This window comes from Aphelocoma coerulescens, chromosome 28, assembly GCF_041296385.1.
Source record: "Aphelocoma coerulescens isolate FSJ_1873_10779 chromosome 28, UR_Acoe_1.0, whole genome shotgun sequence".
Lineage (NCBI taxonomy): Eukaryota > Metazoa > Chordata > Aves > Passeriformes > Corvidae > Aphelocoma > Aphelocoma coerulescens.
In genome coordinates, this window is record NC_091041.1 from 6,696,533 (window position 1) to 6,715,634 (window position 19,102).

Sequence of the window (19,102 nt, forward strand, 5' to 3'; positions counted from 1 at the left end):
GCAGGGCATCGAGTCACGGCGTTGGGCGCCATCTTGGATATGGGCAAGGGGGTCCCCCCGCGTGCACATGGTGGAGCCGGGGGCCGCGGGGGCGGCTCGGCCCCGCCGCCATGTTGGGGGCGGGCAGGGAAGCCGCGCGCCGCCGCCATCCCGGGTGAGGGGCGTCCGCCTGTGCTGCCCCTCAGGGGTCGCCTAGGGCCCAGGGGCTTGTTTAAGGTAGAGGACGGAGTCTGTGTAATCGCAGCTAATGTCTTCAGGATAAAGATTACCAGAGGGTGAGAGAGAGAGAGAGATCCTGTGAGGTAAGACGGTAAACGTACCTGCCGAGCCTCAGGTACCGTTGTGACACTGTGCTGCCCAGCCCAGCTCTATGGCCCATTAGGGGCACTTCAGTGCTGAATTAGATCGGCTTGTCTCACTCTTAATGTCGGTCATTGCCTATAGGCCGCACTTCTGCAGGGATTCACGTATATTCCAGGGATTTGGCGCTTGTTAAACCTCTGGAGGACTTGCTTTGCAAGTGCTGGGCCACCTCTGGTGAATTTCAACCGACAGCGGTGGCTTTCTGGGAGATCTCTCTGTGGCTCCCGCAGGGTGACCGGGACAAGTGTGGGGGTCTGTCCCCAACCCCGACCCTCGGGCACAGCTGGATCCTCCCCACCACTGCTCCATGGAGCCACTGCTGCCATGGATGAAACACTCTGCTTAAATACAGGCAGTTTTTGCTCGCTGGGAATTCCAGTGTCAAGTGCCCGTTTTCTGATCCTCACGTGCCGTACCCCACGGGGATTAACTGGACAGTTTCTAGCTAATTTCTAGCTCTGCCCTCAGCCAGGCTCCTGTGCCCTGCCAGCCCTCCCACCCAGGGCTTTTCTGTGAGAATGTTTGGCAGTTCTGCCAGAGCACCTCTGCTTTGGCAGCACTTGTAAAACACCTGGGCCGTGACACAGCTGTGTATGGGAGGGCTCAGAAAATTATTTTAAAAATAAGACTGCAAAGGAAATTTGGAGTGTCGTCCCTGGGCAGTTTCTGCTTTGTGTCAGGTAACTCTGGCAGGTACAGACATGCATTTTGAATTCTCGTGTCTCTCTCAAGTGCACACTTGACACGTGAGTAGGGAAGAGAAAAAGTTAGAAGTGAAATGGTCTGTTTTCTCCAAAAACCGTGTTCCCGTGCCAGGTCCTCTGGCCAGAGCCCTCATTTCTCACTGAGGCAGTGCTCAGGGGTTTCAGTGGCCAGGATCAAACGTCACCTGCCTGCCTCACTCTTCTCACCCTCTGTGAAATGCAGGAGCTTCCCTTTGCCTTGGATCTTTCCAGAAGGTGGGAGCTCTGATTCCCTGAATCTTTGGCTTACTGGGTTTTCAGTTTGGCCCCTCTGGAGTTTAAAATCAAGGAAAAGTGTGTTCTGACCTATTGCTGAAGGGAACTAGACCCATCTGAAACCAGGTTATTTACTGTGTCCTGCAATGAGGCAAAGAATGGGAAAATGATGGGATTATGGATCCACTGTAGCTGAGAGCCAGAGAGATAAAGTGATGTGATCAAAGAGAGCAGGAATTTAACTGCCAGCACAAGCTCCCTGCACTCCCTTGAACTGTGGCTGGTTTAAGGTGTATCTCCCATGGAGGTGTTTCTTCCCAAAGTAAGGAATCCCTTGATGGTAGAGGATGCTGTGGAGACAGAATCCCTTTTTTTTTTTTTTTTTTTACGGGGTATTTCTGTACCCTAAAGAAGAGTACTCCGAACACCCCACAAAGACTGAAAACATTCATTAACACTCGACACAGATCACAGGCCAGGACGGGGGGTCTGATTGTCTAGTGGTTGCTGACAAGAGTATACGGCATGTGCAGGTATCCCAGGTGCTTTTCAGGTATCTTTGGCAGAGCAAACAGAGGTGAATGCCACCACAGGATTCCCAATTTCCAAAGGCCTTTCCTTTGCAGGTGTGGTCTGACTTAAAAGGCTCTTCAAGGTTTGTGCAAGCTCACCCTGATTTTCCACAGTTCTTGCAGTAACGATGGTTGTGCAACATTTTATCAGCCATTTTCCTGCAATAGGAACAGAATTTTTTAGATGGCATCTGCTCAGGTATTATGGGACTACAAGGGACCAATGACACTATTGTGGTTTTCTTTGGGCCAAAGGGGAAAATGATTTTAAGTACAAGATTACACTTGAAATGAAAACCCAGCGGGGAGCAGGACCAGCCCCTATGTGTCCTTGTGTTTGTTTTGAAAAACAAACCCAGATGAAAATAACGATATGAAAAAAAAAAGAGGAGGGCAAAGAGAAAAAAATGAATTAGCTTCTTTTGTATGATCCTACAGCAAGCAACGTCCCACGTCCCACCCTGGTTCTGGCACTGGTTCCTCTGGCCGGGAAGGGCTCTGGGGCACACCCAGCTTGTTCCCTTTTTGAGCCCTTCCTGCATGTGTTATCTCTTGGCATTTAATTCACCAGCAGGGAAGAAAAACTCTGTGAAACAAAACGGACCCTTTCCTGCCTTTTCCCTTTGTATTGTTACACAGCTCCACAGCCCGTGTGGGGTCACGGACACTTCTCTTTGCAACCGTGTCCTTCACAAACTGGTAAAACTCTTCCCCTTCTCCTTCCTCTTCCACCCAACGTTTCTGTCAGCGGTTTGAAAACCAGAACCCTCCTAAACGGGGCCTAATTCAGGAGCCCAAACCCCTGGGCAGACTGGTCCATCCTCGATACTGCTGTCAGTGACAGTTGTTTTCCTGGAAGTTCCTCTCCTGCCCCATTATTCCCAGCAAGGCCCTAAACCAGGGAACTCGCACAGATAACTGTGCTACCATTGAATCCCAAAAAAAACAGGGAGCAGGAGGTGTCTCCAATCCTTCTGCTTCTCTCTGTGGCTTTTATTTATTTTCAGCCCCTCTCAGCGAACACGGCGTTTTTATTTCAAAGTGTATTGGCAGCTTCAGCAACATCTCATGGTGCCAGAACATTCTTCTGTGCATCGTTCACGATGCCACATCACCGCTCTGGGAATGGTTAGTGAGGGGCGGGCAGAGCGGGAGCGGAATCCGAGCAGGAGCAGAATCCCTGCAGGGTTTGTCAGTCCAGCAGACACATCCAGCTCTGACCCACAGCCTCCCCTCCTCATACCTGAGGGAAGGAACCAGGAGAGGGACCCAAAGTGCTTCTGCAGCTGGGGTGGCTGGAGGAGGAGGAGTGGGAGAGCTGGCTGTGTTTGTTCCAGCATCTGGAAGGGGTGCAGCTCATACCTGCCCAGACGTGGCTTTCCAAGCAGGACACGACATGAGTGAGGGGAATGTTTCTTCCATTGATCCACGAGAGTTTGGCAGCATGCAGTACTATCAAAGAGTGTTCTGGTTGGTAGTTGATAAATAAACGGGTTTGGAATTGGGCTTAATGTGCTGTCAATAATAAAAAGAAATGTTTTTGGAGACTGATTTTTTACAAGGGTCTGGACAAGGGGGAATGACTCCATGATTCTGTGATTCCTAACCTGTGTATGGGCTCCCCGAGCGGGGTGACTGTGACAGCTCTGCCACCACAGTGATGTGAGGCTTCCTGTGCAGGGCCAGAGCTGAGCAGGTGAGAGACACTCTGCAAGGCAGGAGAGCTGCACGTGGGCATGGTTTGTGTTGCCATCGCACACTCCGAGTTCCCCTTCTACAGCTGCGGGTATTTCATGCTGCAAGCACCTACATGAACTTCAAATTTGAAGTAGAATCACAAGAGCTCACGTTTTACATCTTTCCTTCTTTTTAATCCACGACACAAGAGACTTCTGTATTTCTGCTATTCCCCGTCCATGTTATTTCAGCACTTCCCTGTCCCCACAGCTCCTCCCGATGCTCTGGGGTGACTCATTTCCTGTGCGGGACGAACTGGCCATTTCCTGGCTGTTCAACACAGGACTTTTCTCCCTCCTAGTCGGGGCTGGAATGGTGAAGATTAGGCTATGGTTTGAGTAATCTGTGGTTTGATTAATCTGTGGTCTGATTATACCCCCTGCAACTCATCCCAGAGCTGCTGCTCTTCCCCAGAAATCACCTGGCTCTCCTGGGCCTCAGGCTCAGTGATTTGGGCTCTGACATTAAAATCATCACTTTAACAGTGATCACTCTAACCATCTTTAACAGTGCCATCCTTCCAGTCACTGCAAACCAGGTCTTCATTCAATCCATTTCAGCTCATAATAAACAGGATTTTTAAAAAGCACCACAAGGCAAAGCCACTGATCTCACAGCACAGCTCAAAGCCAGAAATTTTGATTGATCCCCCAAGTGCTACCAAAATTGCTTATTGGCATTTGAGAAATCCAGATAATACCTGTGTTTGTGTTAGACACAGGTTATCAGAAGGCTGCGTTGGTTCCTGTATTGATTCTATGCCCACCATTCCAGTTCTCCAACCTGTGCTCCCAGTTTCCTGAGCCACTTCTTATTCCCATCCCATGCTGTGACTAACTTGCGGACAGTTTATGGAGCTCAGACATTGCCTGACCATTGGAATGTCAGCCTGAGGTGTCACAGCACTTTCAAGAAGCTCTTTACTGATGGATTTTAAATTATTCTTTTAATCTTATTTGAATACTTGGACTCATCAGCCTACCATAGACCTGGAATGTTGGGGAAGAAACCCTGCACAGTAGAGATGCTGCTGGCACATGTGGAGGGCTGAGCCCTGAATAATTCATACCTGTAATGATTTATTCATGCCCAAAGCTGGATACCTCCCTGTGACTTTCCATTCTCTCAAAGAGAAGGTGGGTTCCGATTCCATTCCACTGTCCCCAGCCTGGTGCCAGCTCCTGCACTGGACTCTGAGCAGGGGGCTGACATCTCTGCTCAACACAAACAGGCAACTCCTGCCCTTCCAGTGCCACAGCCGTGGCCCCTGACACCCAAACTGAAATGTAGGGACAGGTCCTTGCACATTCTTCAGAAAGGACGGTGGGTGAGCAGGCAGGTAAAGTTCTTTTCCACAGATACACAGGGAAAGTGAGACCCTGAGGTCACAATGCAACACTTTCTGAGCATGGAAAACAGACAGGCCCTGACTCTGTGATGTGACACCGTCGAGCTGAGCTCACTCTCCACGAGAAATTGCAGTGTTTCCCACTGTAAAGGTACAGATTTTGACACAGTCGATGCCACACTGCAGGATGGTTTCCTGCCCTTCCAGAAACCTTGCAGGAAAGCCTGGACAAAGAGCAGCAGCTCATCTTTCCTGCCTGCCGTGTGATTGCAGAAAATACCATCAGGAGAGGTTTACAGGGCCACGCTCTTGAGTTCCTGACCTGGGCGAGGATTCTGCAAGACATTCAAATTCCGTCTGTCTAGAAAGGCTGAAAGATGATCCCGTGTTTCAGAGAGTCTCCAGACCCCCAGGCAACACTGCTCCTCACTGGCTGGTGTGAAATTTCCTAATTGTTTAACCTGCAATCCTGACTTTTTTTGTCCTTGAAATGGGCTCTGCATCAGCATAATTAAAAATGTCAAACAGGCTTGAGAAACTCTCCAAGTTGCTAAAAATGAATGTGAATTTCCTCTCTGCAGCCTCACTCCGTCTCTCCCTTGCTCTGGCCTCAGCTTTCCCGAGTGCCTGGTTCCAGCCCCTCAGCATAGTTTGCATTCCACTGCCAAGAATGAACATTTATTTATACAAACAACCCTCCTTCCAAGCACATCTCCCGCCATCCCAGGGCAGGGAAGTAAACACCATTTCTGTTCTGTCCATAGCTCCAGCTCTGCATTTCCTTCTTGCTTTAGTCAGGGGTTGGTTTGCAGGGAGAGCTGACTGCCATTCTCTTGCTTTCCTGGAAAGCTCCTTCACTTCTTACAATGATTCGGTTTTGTGACTCCCTGAGTATAGTGCCTTATCAGCCCCTCGAGGGGGCTTGCTGGCTCAGCAGCAATTTCCAGAGCTGGAACCTGGGGGGGCTCTGCAGGACTCTGAGAGTACTCAGGCCCCTGGCTCTGCTTCTCTCCCAGCACACCGTCACCTGGCGTTCCCAGTCCGTTACTGGGCCGCTGTGCTGTACTGGTTCTCCCAGCAGTGCGGGTGGCACTGTGGTGGAGCTCAGAGGGAACTGGAACAGCAGCTCCCAGACGAGCAGTGCCGCAGGGCCGAGGGCAGGCAGGCGCAACTCATGCATTATTGCTGCACCATCTCCATCGCTCACCTGCCAGGCTCTGGGATTGTTCCTGAAACCTTAGCTCTGCCCCTCTGTCCTCAGGTGTCTCCTGTTGCATCTGCCATTCTAATGGATATGGCACAGATGCCAGATGACTCCAGACAGGGGAATGTCACAGTCTGAGCACAGGTCATTTAAAGGAAAAAGGGCCCTGACAGAGAGACAGGCACCTGCAGAGCACCTAGGGATGCTCCCTCGGGTGTGGAGCCTGCCTGCTGCTCGCTCCCTGCTCTGAGCACAGGATTTTACTGCTAGAAATTGCAGCAACATTTGAAGAGGTGTCCACGGTATAAAGGGGGGGGGGGTGTCCCCAAGGCACCCGGATCACACAGGTGTGTGTGGCCCCCAAAGGACATGGAAGCACACAGGTGTGTGCCCCCCGGGCACACAGATCACACAGGTGTGTGTGCCCCCACCTCGGGCACATGGATCACACAGGTGCATACAGCCCAGTACCGCCCACGTGTTCTTCCATGATTGTGTCTGCAGCCCCCTAATCGATACTGTGGGTCCCCTGGAGCTGAGGGGGACACGAGAGACTCCAAAGGCAGAAGGAGCAAGAGGACAGGAGGGATTGCCCAAATCCTGCTCCCCCTCTCCCCAAATCCTGTGTTTTGGTGCCACACATGGCAGCTCAGGAGCCTCGGCCCCCGTGCAGCTTGTTTCCACACTGAGTCAAGAACAAAGATGTCCAAACACAGCCGGCTCGGAGAGGATGGGGACAGCCATGCTCTGTGCCTGCCGTGAGCCCCATTGTCATCCCGGCCAAGAATGGCATCATTTCCCCAGGGCTGCAGCTCTATTAAACACAAAGCTCCAAATTATTTCCTGCTTGGATCAAAGATGTGTTTGTTCAGTGGCACTTAAGTTTAAAAGGCAGTGCTGGGGATGAATGAAACCTCCCCAGCGGCAGCTGCTGAGGCTCAATTGGTTTGTCAGTGCTGCAGTTATGCTGTGGACATCTCGTGGTTGCCGGCCCGTATGTTCTTGAAGGATGTTGTGCAGTGGAACAGTTCAGGGAATCCTTGCTCTATGACTGAGGGGCTTTTGCTTTCATGGTGTGAAGGTTTGCTTGTGCTTCAGATGGTGAAAGCGTTCAGGAATCTCACATTCTGATTCCAGACTCAAAGCCAAAGCACTCTGCATCAAACTGGGTGGAAGTGCATGAAGACACCCTACGGCCTGTGCACAGAACCCTGGAATTGGTGGTTTGACTGTAGACTGGGTGAGGAATCTGCTCCCTAAATGCCATCTCCTGATCTGAATTGTACAGCAGGTGCTTCCTGTGACAGGAGGGAAAGGAAGTATGAAATTAAGCATTAAAAGAACATGAAGGCAGGAACATGCAGCATGTGAAGTCAGGGAGAGCTGAGAACATTGGCGATGCCAAAGGAACAAAAGAAACCCAATATCCTTTAGCAGTTTTTAATATTTAATTGGTGAGGTCTCTGATACCAGGGCAGTGAATGTGGCGGGCGATGACCCGAGCCTGTGCAAGGGGTGCCTCATGGGGCCCAGGGTCCCCAAAACACAGGCACAGGGGCTCCTTGTGTGCAGAACTACAGAGCTCCCTGCTCTGCACCACAGCACTGAATTCCTGGTTTTAGGTAAAACCAGCATTGCCACAGCCCAAAAGAGACTCCCACTGCCTGGCAGCAGGTCTGGAAGTTGGGGATGCATCACTCCTGTCTCCCTCCTGTGCAAGTACTGTCTGCACCTTCAGCCAGAGGAGCATTTGCATGAGCTCATACACTCTCCCTGTGGAGCTAAGTTCCCTCCAAGGGGCAGTTCAGATACATTTTCAGGGCTCAAAAAATACATGACAATACTTTATTTATTGAGAAATATTTCATTCCATCCTGCAAGATGACAAGTTCCTTCTGCAGCAGGTGTAAGTCAGTTCTCAGAATCCTTCCCTCAGGGGCAGTTTCAGCTGAGGACTCCAGATCCAAACCACCCATTGGCTCTGGTTTCTCTGGAATCTGTCGAGTGGAGTTGCCTGGTTTGCTCCTCCTCCCACTCTGGGCAGGGTGTTACAGCTGCAGCTCTCCCAGATCCAAGGCCAGCGTGTGAGTTTATTGCCCAAAGACTCATCCAGCTGTGGGGTTTTCATCCCTAGGGCTCTCAGCTCTGCTCTCAAGGAGTGGCAGACAGCAATGGGGAGCCACTCTCCAGATCCTGCTGGTCCTGGCTGCTGCCCCAGGCAGCCAGTCAGAGCCCAGCAAAGCTGAGGGCTCTCAGTTCTCAGGGCGGAGAGCTTTGCTTATTGCTTCCATCCCATGCAAGGGATTGGCAGGTTGCTTGGAGTTCTCTTGCCTAACTAACACCTCTCTTCCCTCTCTCCTAGGCTGCCCTGTGCCTTGGATGAGATCCTGTCCTTGGGCAGTGCTGTGCTCTGTGGGAGGCTGCCTGCCTGACCTTGGAGCAGGTAAGGGACACAGTGGCACGCCAAAACAAGGACAGAGTAGAAAATTGAGCCAGGAGCCAAGGCTCCAAAGGTGGGAGCCTGCAAGTCTTACAGATGTCCCATGGCATCACTAGGGAGCATAAAGCAATGCATTTGCCTGTGGCCAAAATCCTGGGGTGCTGCTCAGGGGGATGTTTTGTGAGGGCCAAGAACTTGGGGTTCCTTCTGTGCTCCCCATGCCAGAGAGCCAGCAGGGACTGGAAACAAGCCATCCCACAGCCCAGGAGCTTCCCCTCCCCTGCAAGGTACTTTGTTACCAACAAAGTGTTTTTTCCCATCACATCCCAGCAAATCTCCGTCAACACCTGGGGTGCAGAAGTGCAGCGTTGGCTAGTGCTGGTGAGACTGAGTCCTGCATCCCCAGGCTGAATCACCTTGATTTCAGGGGCTTTAGACAGGTAGGAAGGAGCTGAGGTGTCAGTGGCTAAAGATGCTCTGTATTGTAAAAGAACTAGGTTACGATGTCCCATTTTGAGCAATTACATTTAATTACAAGTCACAGATTCACCACAATCACTATTTAATAACAAATTGCTGCCACACTCCAGCCAGAGCATGCTGGGGAAACACGTGAGCTCTGGTCTGCGGGCAGGTGGGACAACAGGGGACAGGGTCTGGCTCAGCTCAGAAAGGGGTGGGTGCCAGGCCCCAAAACAGGGGTGAAACACAGCTGGGTGCTGTGTCCTGCTCCCAGCACTGATGGGTGGGGTTGGGTTGGGTTAGATTGGTTCGGTTCAGTTTAGCAGATGGTTGAAGAAACACTTTGTAGCACACGATGATTTTAGTCAAACTTTGAAAGGCTGCTCATAAATGTAAAAAACGGCGATAAACGCCCTGACAAATCAAACAGGATTTGCGCCCTTCCCTCGCCAAGCCCCAGCTGTTCGCTTTGGCTGTTTGGTACCGGCAGAGCAGCACCGACCGAGCCCGGCCCGGGGATTCCCTTCTCCCCGCCCTGCCGCACCGGTGCGGGCCTGGCTTCGGTGCTGCGGTTCCCGGAGGGACCCGGGACCGGCGCGGCCGGGGCGAGCACCGGGGGCCGAGCGCCCCCTCCCGGTACCGGGGCCGAGCGCCCTCCGCCGGTACCGGAGCCGAGCTCCCCCTGCCGGTACCGGGCGGCTCCGGGCGTGGGGGAGCACGAACAAAAGGGTGCCCGTCCCACGTCGTTCCCGGGTGATTCGGGAGCCCGGCGCGCTCAAACGCGGCAGAACCGGGCGGACCAAAGGTGCTCGTGCAGCGGGAGGTACCGGAGCCACCCTGTGCCCGGCACTTGGGGACGAACCCCGAGAACAGCGAGTGAAGCAGCGATGCTCCTGCACTGGCCTTCTGGACCCCGGTAGCTCGTGCCCACGGTGAGGGGACAGACCACTGTCACACAAACAGCGGTGGGGGACACGGTCAATCCCCGCGGCTGGGCTGTGCCGGTAACGTCTCCGTGTTTATCTGTCACAGCTTGCACATGGAATTGTGGGGACGGTCCAGCCAGATGTCCCTGGGGCACTGGCACTGGTGTGAGGTGCCCTCGGACTGCATCTTGACACTGTTAGTGACGTTGCAGCATTTCCTGCCCAGGTCACAGATTTGCCCATCGCTGATTTCAGCTTTCCAACTTCCTCCTGGGAAATACAACATGAGCTCCTATTTATAGAAGTTCATGGTTTCCGATGAATTTTTTCCTTTACTCAGGCTGGTTTGGTGGCTGATCCCTGTTTGGTGGCCCTGGCAGTGCCAGCTGCCCGTGGCTTTTATTAGCACTTTTCAGAGGCCTTGATTTAGTGCTCACGGTCACATCCCAGGCCAGCGGCTCTGGAACGCAGCCCCTCAGGAGAAGAGATAATTAGAACTCAGGGAAAAAGTGGTGTCTGAGTCTTGGAACAAAAAAGCTCTTGTTTAAGGAATGTGGTGCAGGAGGCCAGTGTTTTCCAGCAGGGTCTGTCTCCCACTCGGAGCCAGTGCCTGCAGACAGATCCTGCCCTCCGCAGACACGCCGGGTGGGATTTTCTGGGAGCATCTCTCAAAATGGAGGCATGGTGCCCTGTAGCAAGTACGGGATGTATCCTGGGAATTGTATTTCTGCAAGCAGGTCAGGAGAGGTTGGTGGAAGGATGTGGGGAAGCAGGAAGAGAGCTGAAGAGGTGCTCAGAAGGTTTTTGTACAGGGCAGATGAGGAGGAAACAAACATCGCAGAGAACAGGAAAACCAATATGCTAGGGAAATGATGGCTCCACCCCCCAGGCTCCTGCTAAGGAGGGTGGGACAAGCTCCATGATTTCTGGCAGCCATGAGCTGCAGCTGCTCCACTCAGCTCCCATCCTGCAGCCAGATGTGTTTGAGTGCAGCTTCAGCCCTTCCTGCCCTGACACGGCCCTGGCAATGCCCCCATGCTCTGGCACGTGTGTGTTTGGGGGCTGTCCCAGGTCCCCTCACCTCCAGGGAGGGTTTCCCAAGGGAGCTGGAAAGGGGGCAGGAGTCAAGTTTAAGCACGGCTGTTCTGTATCCTGTTGTTTTCCTACCAGGATTGTTGCAGTTTCCTGCACTGTCTTATCTGGAGCAGGGAAGCCAGCGCTCTCCAATTCTCTGGCTCCGTGCGTGTCCCAGGTTCTAATCTGCAAAACAGGCGTTGGAGCCCGTGAGAGGAACCAGCCAGGGCTGTCACAGGGCAATGGGACAAGGACAGAGGGGGCAAAGAGCTTTTAGTGCCTCGAAATTAGTGTCTTTATGTAGTGCTACTGTTTGCACAAGGCTGTGTCTGTTTTATGGGTTCAGGCCTTCAGCACACCTGGGAGGGGGAGAGAGGAAGATCCCAGTGGTGATACTCTCGAGTGACTGTCTGACAGACCTTACAGGAGGATAAATCTCAGAAAGTGCTGAGTTGGCTTCCCTCCCCTCCCCCCAAGGACTCAAAGGACACACATAAAGTCTTAAAACAGAGAAAGCATTTCCGTGTTTCAGTCAGCCCAAAGTTCAGTCTCCCCTGAAGTGCTGGGGACTCCTGTGAAATTACTTGGCCACATTTTCTGGAATACAGAGGTGAAATCAGCACCCACAACAATGAGGCCTGGAAAGCTGTGTGGAGCAGGGCCTGAGAAAGCCAAACCTTGTACATTTAAACAAAACAAAACACTTTTTTTTTCCATAAGCGAGCCTGAATTCACCTAACTATAGGTTTTAGCAGTAGACTAAATTCCCTACGGGTCAAAAAAAAATTAAATCCTTTACTGTACAGCTCTGGAATGTCCTGTTTTCCTGCAGAAAGGTGTGGGTCCTGTACACAGTGTCCATTATCAGATGGGAGCTTCTCCTGGAAAGAGGATTAACCCACAACATTACTCCCAGCCACACAGACACTTGAATCAGGCACAAGGCTCCAAAATAAACCTCAGCCCCAAACTCCAAGCCCAGAATTCTCCCCACAGGGATCCCACGGTGGTTGAAAGCAGGTAAAAACTGTGGTAATGATCAAGATGGATTTTTATTATTTAAAGGGAAGACACATGTGCCAGTTCAGCCTTTGGGGGAAGGACAGTGGTCATTTTTCTCATTCAGCTGTGACTGTGAATCCAGACTGATTCCATTTGCCATTTCTTTAGCAAAATCTCAGCTGCTGGAAGTCTGAGGGCCACAGCAGGCTGAAGGGTCTGTAGCTGAACACCAGAGCCTGTGCTGGGAGCTAAATAGCAAGAGAAAAAAAAGGCTTTTTTTTCCAAGAGATCAGGAAGAGGAAGACATGTGCCTGGAGATAAGGAGAGATAAAAGCATTCCATTTGCAGAGGCCTGTGATAGGGATCAAGATGTTCATCTGCCAAGTCAGTAATTTTGTGGCCTTACGACCATGTGGAGCTTCCGTTCCTGTTACCTTTTCCCACACTGACTGAAGGCACCAGATTGTTGGCATGGAAGTTCCTTTGAGTCTGTCTGAGTGGCTCAGCCCTTTCGGGGAATTGCACAGACTGAACTCGAAGATAAAACTCTCTTTTACTTCAGGAGGGAAAATGGTTCTCCCCCAAGTTTATGTTCAGCTTGTAGGGGCTTAGCAGGAGCAGGCTGTGAGCTGCCTGGCCTGGGGAGGTAGGAACAGGTCAAACATCTCTGGGGAGAAGCTTGGGCAGAGCCTGTTTCTGTGAGGGGTCAGGGCAGCTGAAATGGCCACTGGAGGTGACTCCCCACCCTGTTTGCTGGGATTCATCAGGAGTGAGCTCACGGGAACAGTAGATCCCATACAAGGCCTTGATTAACATCAGGAGCTCAGATTGCATTTGCTGCTTCCAAAAAGGCTTTTATTGTCTGACTTTTTGTTAAAGCAGCAGTGGATTTCGGTAAAAAATTCTCAGTAAACCCTGCCTTTGCACATTCCACATGCTGGCACATGCAACAGCCAAGCACTCGGGCTAAAATTATCTGTGCTATCATTAGGAAGGAACATATGGATTGATGGAGCCTAAATGCAGAAGGGAGCTGTGCTGCTGTGCTGCAGGCTCACCCTGAAGGGAGCAGTTCTTGTGCTTCCCTGTCATTCCCTGTCAGCTGGCACCTGCGAGAGGTGTGACCTGTTCTCTTTGGACAGGAGAGCCGGTGTGTTGGGCTGGTGCTGGGTGGGCACTGAGCTCACTGGACACCAAGGGCACCGGGCACAGCTTCTGCCTGGGGCCAGCACTTCTGCGGCACAGCCATTCCTGCCCCTGTGCTGCTGGCTTAACCCTCAGTCTAACTACCACACTCCTGAGATAAATCCCTGCGGACAAGCACCGTGTTCAGGGATTACAGAGCAGCCCTACAGCTGTCAGCTGGGATGGGCTTCTCCCGTGTTCCCCATCTCGCTGGGAGAGCAGAGCCCTGGGGCTGGAGCTCCCGTACCCGCGCAGCGTGTGCTCACTGACCGCCAGCCAGGGCCTGTTCTCCCCGAGAGCTGTGTCCCGCTTAGGCCAGAAATGCTCAAAAGAACTGCTCAAAGAACCACTTTAGACAAGGTCCCCGTGTCCAGCGTTTTCAGCCTTGCTTCTTTTACCACCACTAATTGCAAAGCTTTTAATTAATCACGGACCAAGATGCGAGCGCGTGGTGTTGGCAATGGCTGCACAGGGCTGCCATGCTGCTGAGGGCACGTTACATGTTCCCTGTGACACAGAAACAGGGTTGACTTCCAGGCTCCTGCATGGAGCCTTCCAAACAGATGGGAGAGTTTCAGATTTAGTCTCTAATACAAATACGAGTTGCATGTGCAAGTTCTTCAGTTGGGAAACTGCCTCTTGCTACTGTTTGCAAAGTCAGAGAATGTCAGGCTGAACCAGCCTCACTATTTCTGGTTCTCTCTCTGCAGATCAGCTCTTGGAGACACAGAGCTTGCCAACCATGGAGTGCTGAAGGAATAGCTTGCAGAGTTCAGTTTGTAAAATTCTATTTTCAGTGTTTATATTTAGTTTCCGTTTCGTTGGTGTTGCAGAGGCTGATCCTGCAAATATTTACCCCAGTCAGGTTTTGTGCGTAGAGTTCCTGGGAGCACAGTGGGAGCTCAGCCCAGGGAGGGCACAGGCCTGCAGTGGGCTGAGCATGGAGAAATTCAGTTGCATCTTCTGGTCAGGGTTTTATATACATATATATCCATATACACACATCCATGTATATAGCACACACATGTGATGATCATTTCAGGTTCTGAGAGAGAAAGGCCATTCAAAGAGTCACTTACTGATCTCCACCTGAGAGAAGGCTCAGTGAGACAGAAAGCAGCAGCATGGTGAGTGTCTGTTATGGCATAAATGATAGCACAGACAGAAAGAATGAACAAATTGATTTTTAAAAAGAATCCTGAGATGAAATTGCTGGTCTACAATTATTGCACTGTTGGGGAGGGAAGAAACAGCCCCAGGACTGCTCTTGTCTGCACATCCTCTCTCACTCATGTTCTCTCCAACACACCTTTACAGAGCGAGAGCGCCAGTGATGGAGGGTGCAGCAGTGCCAGTTCCCTTCAAGCAGATCTCTCCAAACTTGTGATCTGGGCACACAGTCACGGGACCATATGCAACCAGATCCCAGCCCTGGAATTTGTGCATAACACAGGTCACCTGAGCAATGACAATGCTCTGCTTTGGATGTGCAGAGTTGGACACGCCTATCACTGGCACTATGGAAAGTTATGTGACAGAGGTGAAGAAGGGACTGAGGCTGTAGGAAGGATAAAGAGGTTCCTGTCTTCTGAGTCTTTGACAGGGGAAGGTAGCTTTGAGGAAAAGAGGCTCAAGCTGACCCCGTTATCTTTTGAGATAGGTCAAGCAGATTCTGGGAGCACAGGGTCATGTGGCAGATCCCAAGGGTTCACTGAGCAGACAGCTGACAGCACCTACACAAGGAATAACGAGCCCAGGGGGAGTCAAAATACCAGGAAACCCATAACATTGTACTCTGCAGCAGAGCAGCACTTCTCAGGGTCTGGTGGTATAGTCCAAACTGGTGAACAGGACCTGAAGTCGGAAAGTGATGAAGACTTACAGATCATCTCTGATGAAGAGCAGCGTGAGGCAGATGAAGACAACCAGGGAGACAGAATCAGCCAGGATAACGTGTCAGAGCCGTCTGCTGAGGAGTTGCAGATGCTCCGCTGCCAGAATATGGCATTGCACCAGCCAACAGACCCCCAAAAAGCTGCCTCTGCCCCCACAGCAAGGCCACCCCTAACCCGTGCCTACATTCTGCAGGCTCCTGTCAGCGACCCGGAAGACCCGAGCAGGAACATCCTGAGGCTAGGTCCTTTCACTACTGCAGGGGCCACAGCTGAAACTTCCAGAGCAAGGAGCCTCCTGGGGTCAGCAGCACCAAAGGTATGTTTCAAACCCCTTCCTGTCCCCAGCAGCGAAGCCAGGGCCCAGCTTGAGTCACAGCCCTCAGTGGTATTTGAGTTCCAAGCCATTGCTGATGTTCAGCAGCATTTCCAGCTGAGCCCTCCAGAGTGTGGCACACCAAGGACGGGCTCCAGCGGAGACGGTGCTGAGAACGTGGGTGAGGACAGCGAGACATCAGGATCCGGGCAGACACCTTGTTCTTCAGCCTTCCAGAGTCCAGAGAGCAATCCACCTGGAGCCTCAAACAGAGGTAAGACAGCCTGGAGTTCTGTGTCTGCAGGGGTGTGGGGGTGTTCTATTAATCACTTTCCCAAAATATCCAAGGAGGGTGAGTTCACATCACTGCCAAGATCTGTACTGCAGCATCTAAGTAAATCTCTTGGATTTAGGGCACTCCTGTTTCTGCTCAAGGGGACTACAAAGCTCCCTGCCTAAAGGAATTGGTACTTCTGTAGGGAACGCCCTTCTCTGTGGTGCCCAAAGGTGTTCTTGGCTGTGCCCCAGCCCAAACAAGTTTGAATACTTTGGTCTTCTGTTTTATCCAGTATCCCCACACAGTATGTTGGCTCTACTTGAGAGAGTCCCTGTGGGAAACTGGAGCCAGAGAGGGCAACTCAGGTCTCAAGAGAAAGAAACAAGAAGTAATGCAGAGAAATTTGGCTGCACCAAAGTCAGTGGCAAAACCTCCTAGTGCTGGCAGTGGCAGCAGAGCGTCAGTCCTGCGTGGAAAATGCAGGACTCCACACACTGTTTTAGTCCTTACAAGAATGAAGGTTTTCCTCTGTGCTGTCCTGAAGCACAGAGGCCTGGGCACGTCCTTGGAAAGGGCAGAGGTTGCAGAGGGAGCATTTGGGGTCTGCCTGGAATGTGCTTACAGCACCAGTGCTGCTCCTGGAAAGGCTTAGGGGTTGTTGTTCCTTGTGGAGCCACAACCACACAAACTGCCACAGTTGGGGTTTGGGAGCAGTATTTTACTATTTTCATAACTGACATCATGTGTCCTCTGAAGGGACTGGGAATTCTTCTGGGAATATCTGTGTAGTAGCTGTTACTGCCAAGGCAGCTGGCTCATGGCTCAGAGGAGGCCTCAGCACTATGGATTAATGAGCTTTTCCTCTCTGCACCTGGAGCAGTCAGTACAAAACAGGCCAAAACCCCAAACCAGTGGGACAGGGATCAATCTTTCAGGATGACAACTAAGCCTGTACCAAAGAACCTGGCTGCAAAAAGGAGAATCTCTAGGTGTTGGCTTGTGAGCCCTTTTCCATCTCCCCCTCCTCAGCCCTGGACGAGTCACAGGCGAGCAGATGGAGCTTTCCAGCAATCCAAAGAATTCATTTCTCATGCTACATCGAACTAGGTAGATGTGGTATTGCCATGGCAACTTGAGAGAGAGCCCAACTGGAATCCTGGCAATCCTTTAAACAAAATCGTAGTACACTTCTACTCACCTGTTTGTTCTCCCTCACTGTCCACTCCAACCTTTGGTTCATGCTGTTATTTCACATTAAGTGGGAAATTTCCCTGTCTGGCAGTGAGCAGGGCTAGCTGCCAAGGAAGAGGGAGCAGGAAGGAGCCTGACTTTCCCCGGAGAGTTGGGCACTGTTGGGTGGTGCTGGCCTGTGGAGAACACAGATATGACCAGCAATTCTAGGGGAGGGGATTAGGGAGAATCCTGTCCTTTCTGAATGGTTTCCCGAAGGCAGGTGGATACCACCCTGCATCTCCTCATGTTTTACTGATCTTTGTGGGCTCTTGCTGTCCACAAAGCCGTGTCTTGTCTTTTAGATGTGCTGAAGAAGCAGGAGAAAAAGAGAAACTATACCCTGGGGGACATAAAAGTGTTCGAAGAGTGGCTGAAGTTGCACCACCCCTCTGAGACACGCAAGATCCACACGCTGCCTCCTGCAGACCTCGACCACTACCTGGTCTCATTCTTCAGCTCCACCAAGAGACGGAATGGCATGGATTTTTCTTCCAATTCCCTAAGCTTCTTCCAGCGCAACATCGACCGGTACCTCAAGGACCACAATTACAAGTACAACATGTTGAGAGGGCCAGAGTTCAGGGCCTCTCAGGAAGCTTGGAAATTAAAGCATTGGTACCTGTTCCAAAGGGAGAAGGAGGAAGTGTGGAGTGTTGTGGAGAACATGACAGATGAAGATGTGGAAAACCTTTTCAAGAGGGGAATTTTAAGCAAGACACACCCTCAGGGCTTGTTGCACCTCATGTTCACCAACCTCGTTAGGGGGTTTGGGGCAAGCACCCACCATCAGACCTACCAGCTGTGCTGGGGACAGGTGGTGCTGAGGAAGACCAAAGGAGAGGTGGAATACTTGGAATGGAAGGATGATCTGAGCCCAGAGGGAAACGAAGGGGAGCTAAGCCCACGGCTCTTTGCCAAGCCTGAGGATCCAGAGAACTGTCCAGTCTCCAGTTACAAGGAGTATGCCAGGAGGAGGCCGCCGGACATGATGAATGATAACCACCCTCTTTACCTGTCTCCCAAGTCACTGTGCTCCATCTGGGACAAAGTGTGGTACAGCAGGAAGGCACTGACAAAAACCAAACTGGATAAGATCTTGAAAGCGGTTAACCAGGGAGTCAGAGGAGTTGTAAGGAAGACCAGGAAATAGAGGTGTCCCTTCAGCTTTGCCCCTTAAACTGCTCCAAGGCTGCTCTGAAACAGAATCCTATTGCAATATTTGGTGTAGGTTGAGAACAAGCATCCTTCTGCTGGGCTTCACCTTGGCACTGAAGATACCTACAGATCTGCAGCGCCTTGGCTTCCAGGGAAGTTCCTTTTTGTTGTTTCTGTTACTGGAATTGATAATTCAGTGAGTTAGTAAGAATCTCCAGTTTCACATTTGCTAAACAAGTTAATGTTCTACTGTAGGGTCAATGCTGTTACAAACAACCAGTGCTGATATGGAGAGGGCTTGGGGGTGGCAGAGCCTGGCCAGAAGCATCAGCTGCACCCACATTTTGGGGCTGAAACCCCACACAGCTCAGCCTGGGGCACAGACCTGCGGGGAAGGATGAGCGACACAAGGAGAGCGATGATGCTGGCGACCCAACTTTGCAGGAACGCTTCTGACAAGGTTCAGGTCATTTCCCTTAGGGAAAGATTCGTAGAATGAAGAAGCTGTGGCTGTTTTAAGAAGTTGTTTAAAGTGTCTGACAATGTTGAAAGGTTTTATGGTAAGTGGTTTCCCTGGAGTACAAAACACAGCTCCACGAAGGCACTGGAAGGTGTGCTCAGCTCTGCTCAGCTACCCCAGCACTGTTTAGTGCCTGTTAACAGCTCAGTCAGGTTTTTGGTTGCATTGTTGACAGAGCCAAATAAAAGAACCTTTAATTCACTCCTGTCTGTCTGTGTCTGAACGGCAGGTGATGTTTTCCTGGAACACTGGTTTGTTCCCTGCTGTGCTCAGTCTCCCCTGCTCACAGCCTGGTGGCACAGAGCTTTGGGCCCTTTGAAGCCCTATGAGCCATCTCCATGGTATCAAACGAGGCCTTGGGCGTCAAGCTCTTTGCCAGAATTGGTCCCATTCAACCAATTTAACATCAAGAAGTAACTTAAGGACATTTGAAGAGA

General features: G+C 51.4%; 1 protein-coding gene across 2 annotated transcripts; it reads left to right on the top strand.

Moving 5' to 3' along the window:
- The first annotated feature begins 8,219 nt into the window (after positions 1-8,219).
- LOC138099801 (uncharacterized protein KIAA1958 homolog) lies at positions 8,220-18,866 on the top strand. 2 transcript variants are annotated; one of them, XM_068997313.1, is made up of 6 exons: positions 8,220-8,267; positions 8,546-8,626; positions 14,315-14,399; positions 14,590-15,483; positions 15,586-15,754; positions 17,293-18,866. In XM_068997313.1, exons 3-6 carry the CDS (start codon positions 14,397-14,399, stop codon positions 18,138-18,140), a joined length of 1,914 nt encoding a protein of 637 aa, XP_068853414.1. In that variant the 5' UTR covers positions 8,220-8,267; positions 8,546-8,626; positions 14,315-14,396; the 3' UTR covers positions 18,141-18,866. The 2 variants fall into 2 exon arrangements, with proteins under 2 accessions (XP_068853414.1, XP_068853415.1); XM_068997314.1 differs by having other exon boundaries at positions 15,598-15,754.
- The last annotated feature ends 236 nt before the right edge of the window (positions 18,867-19,102 follow it).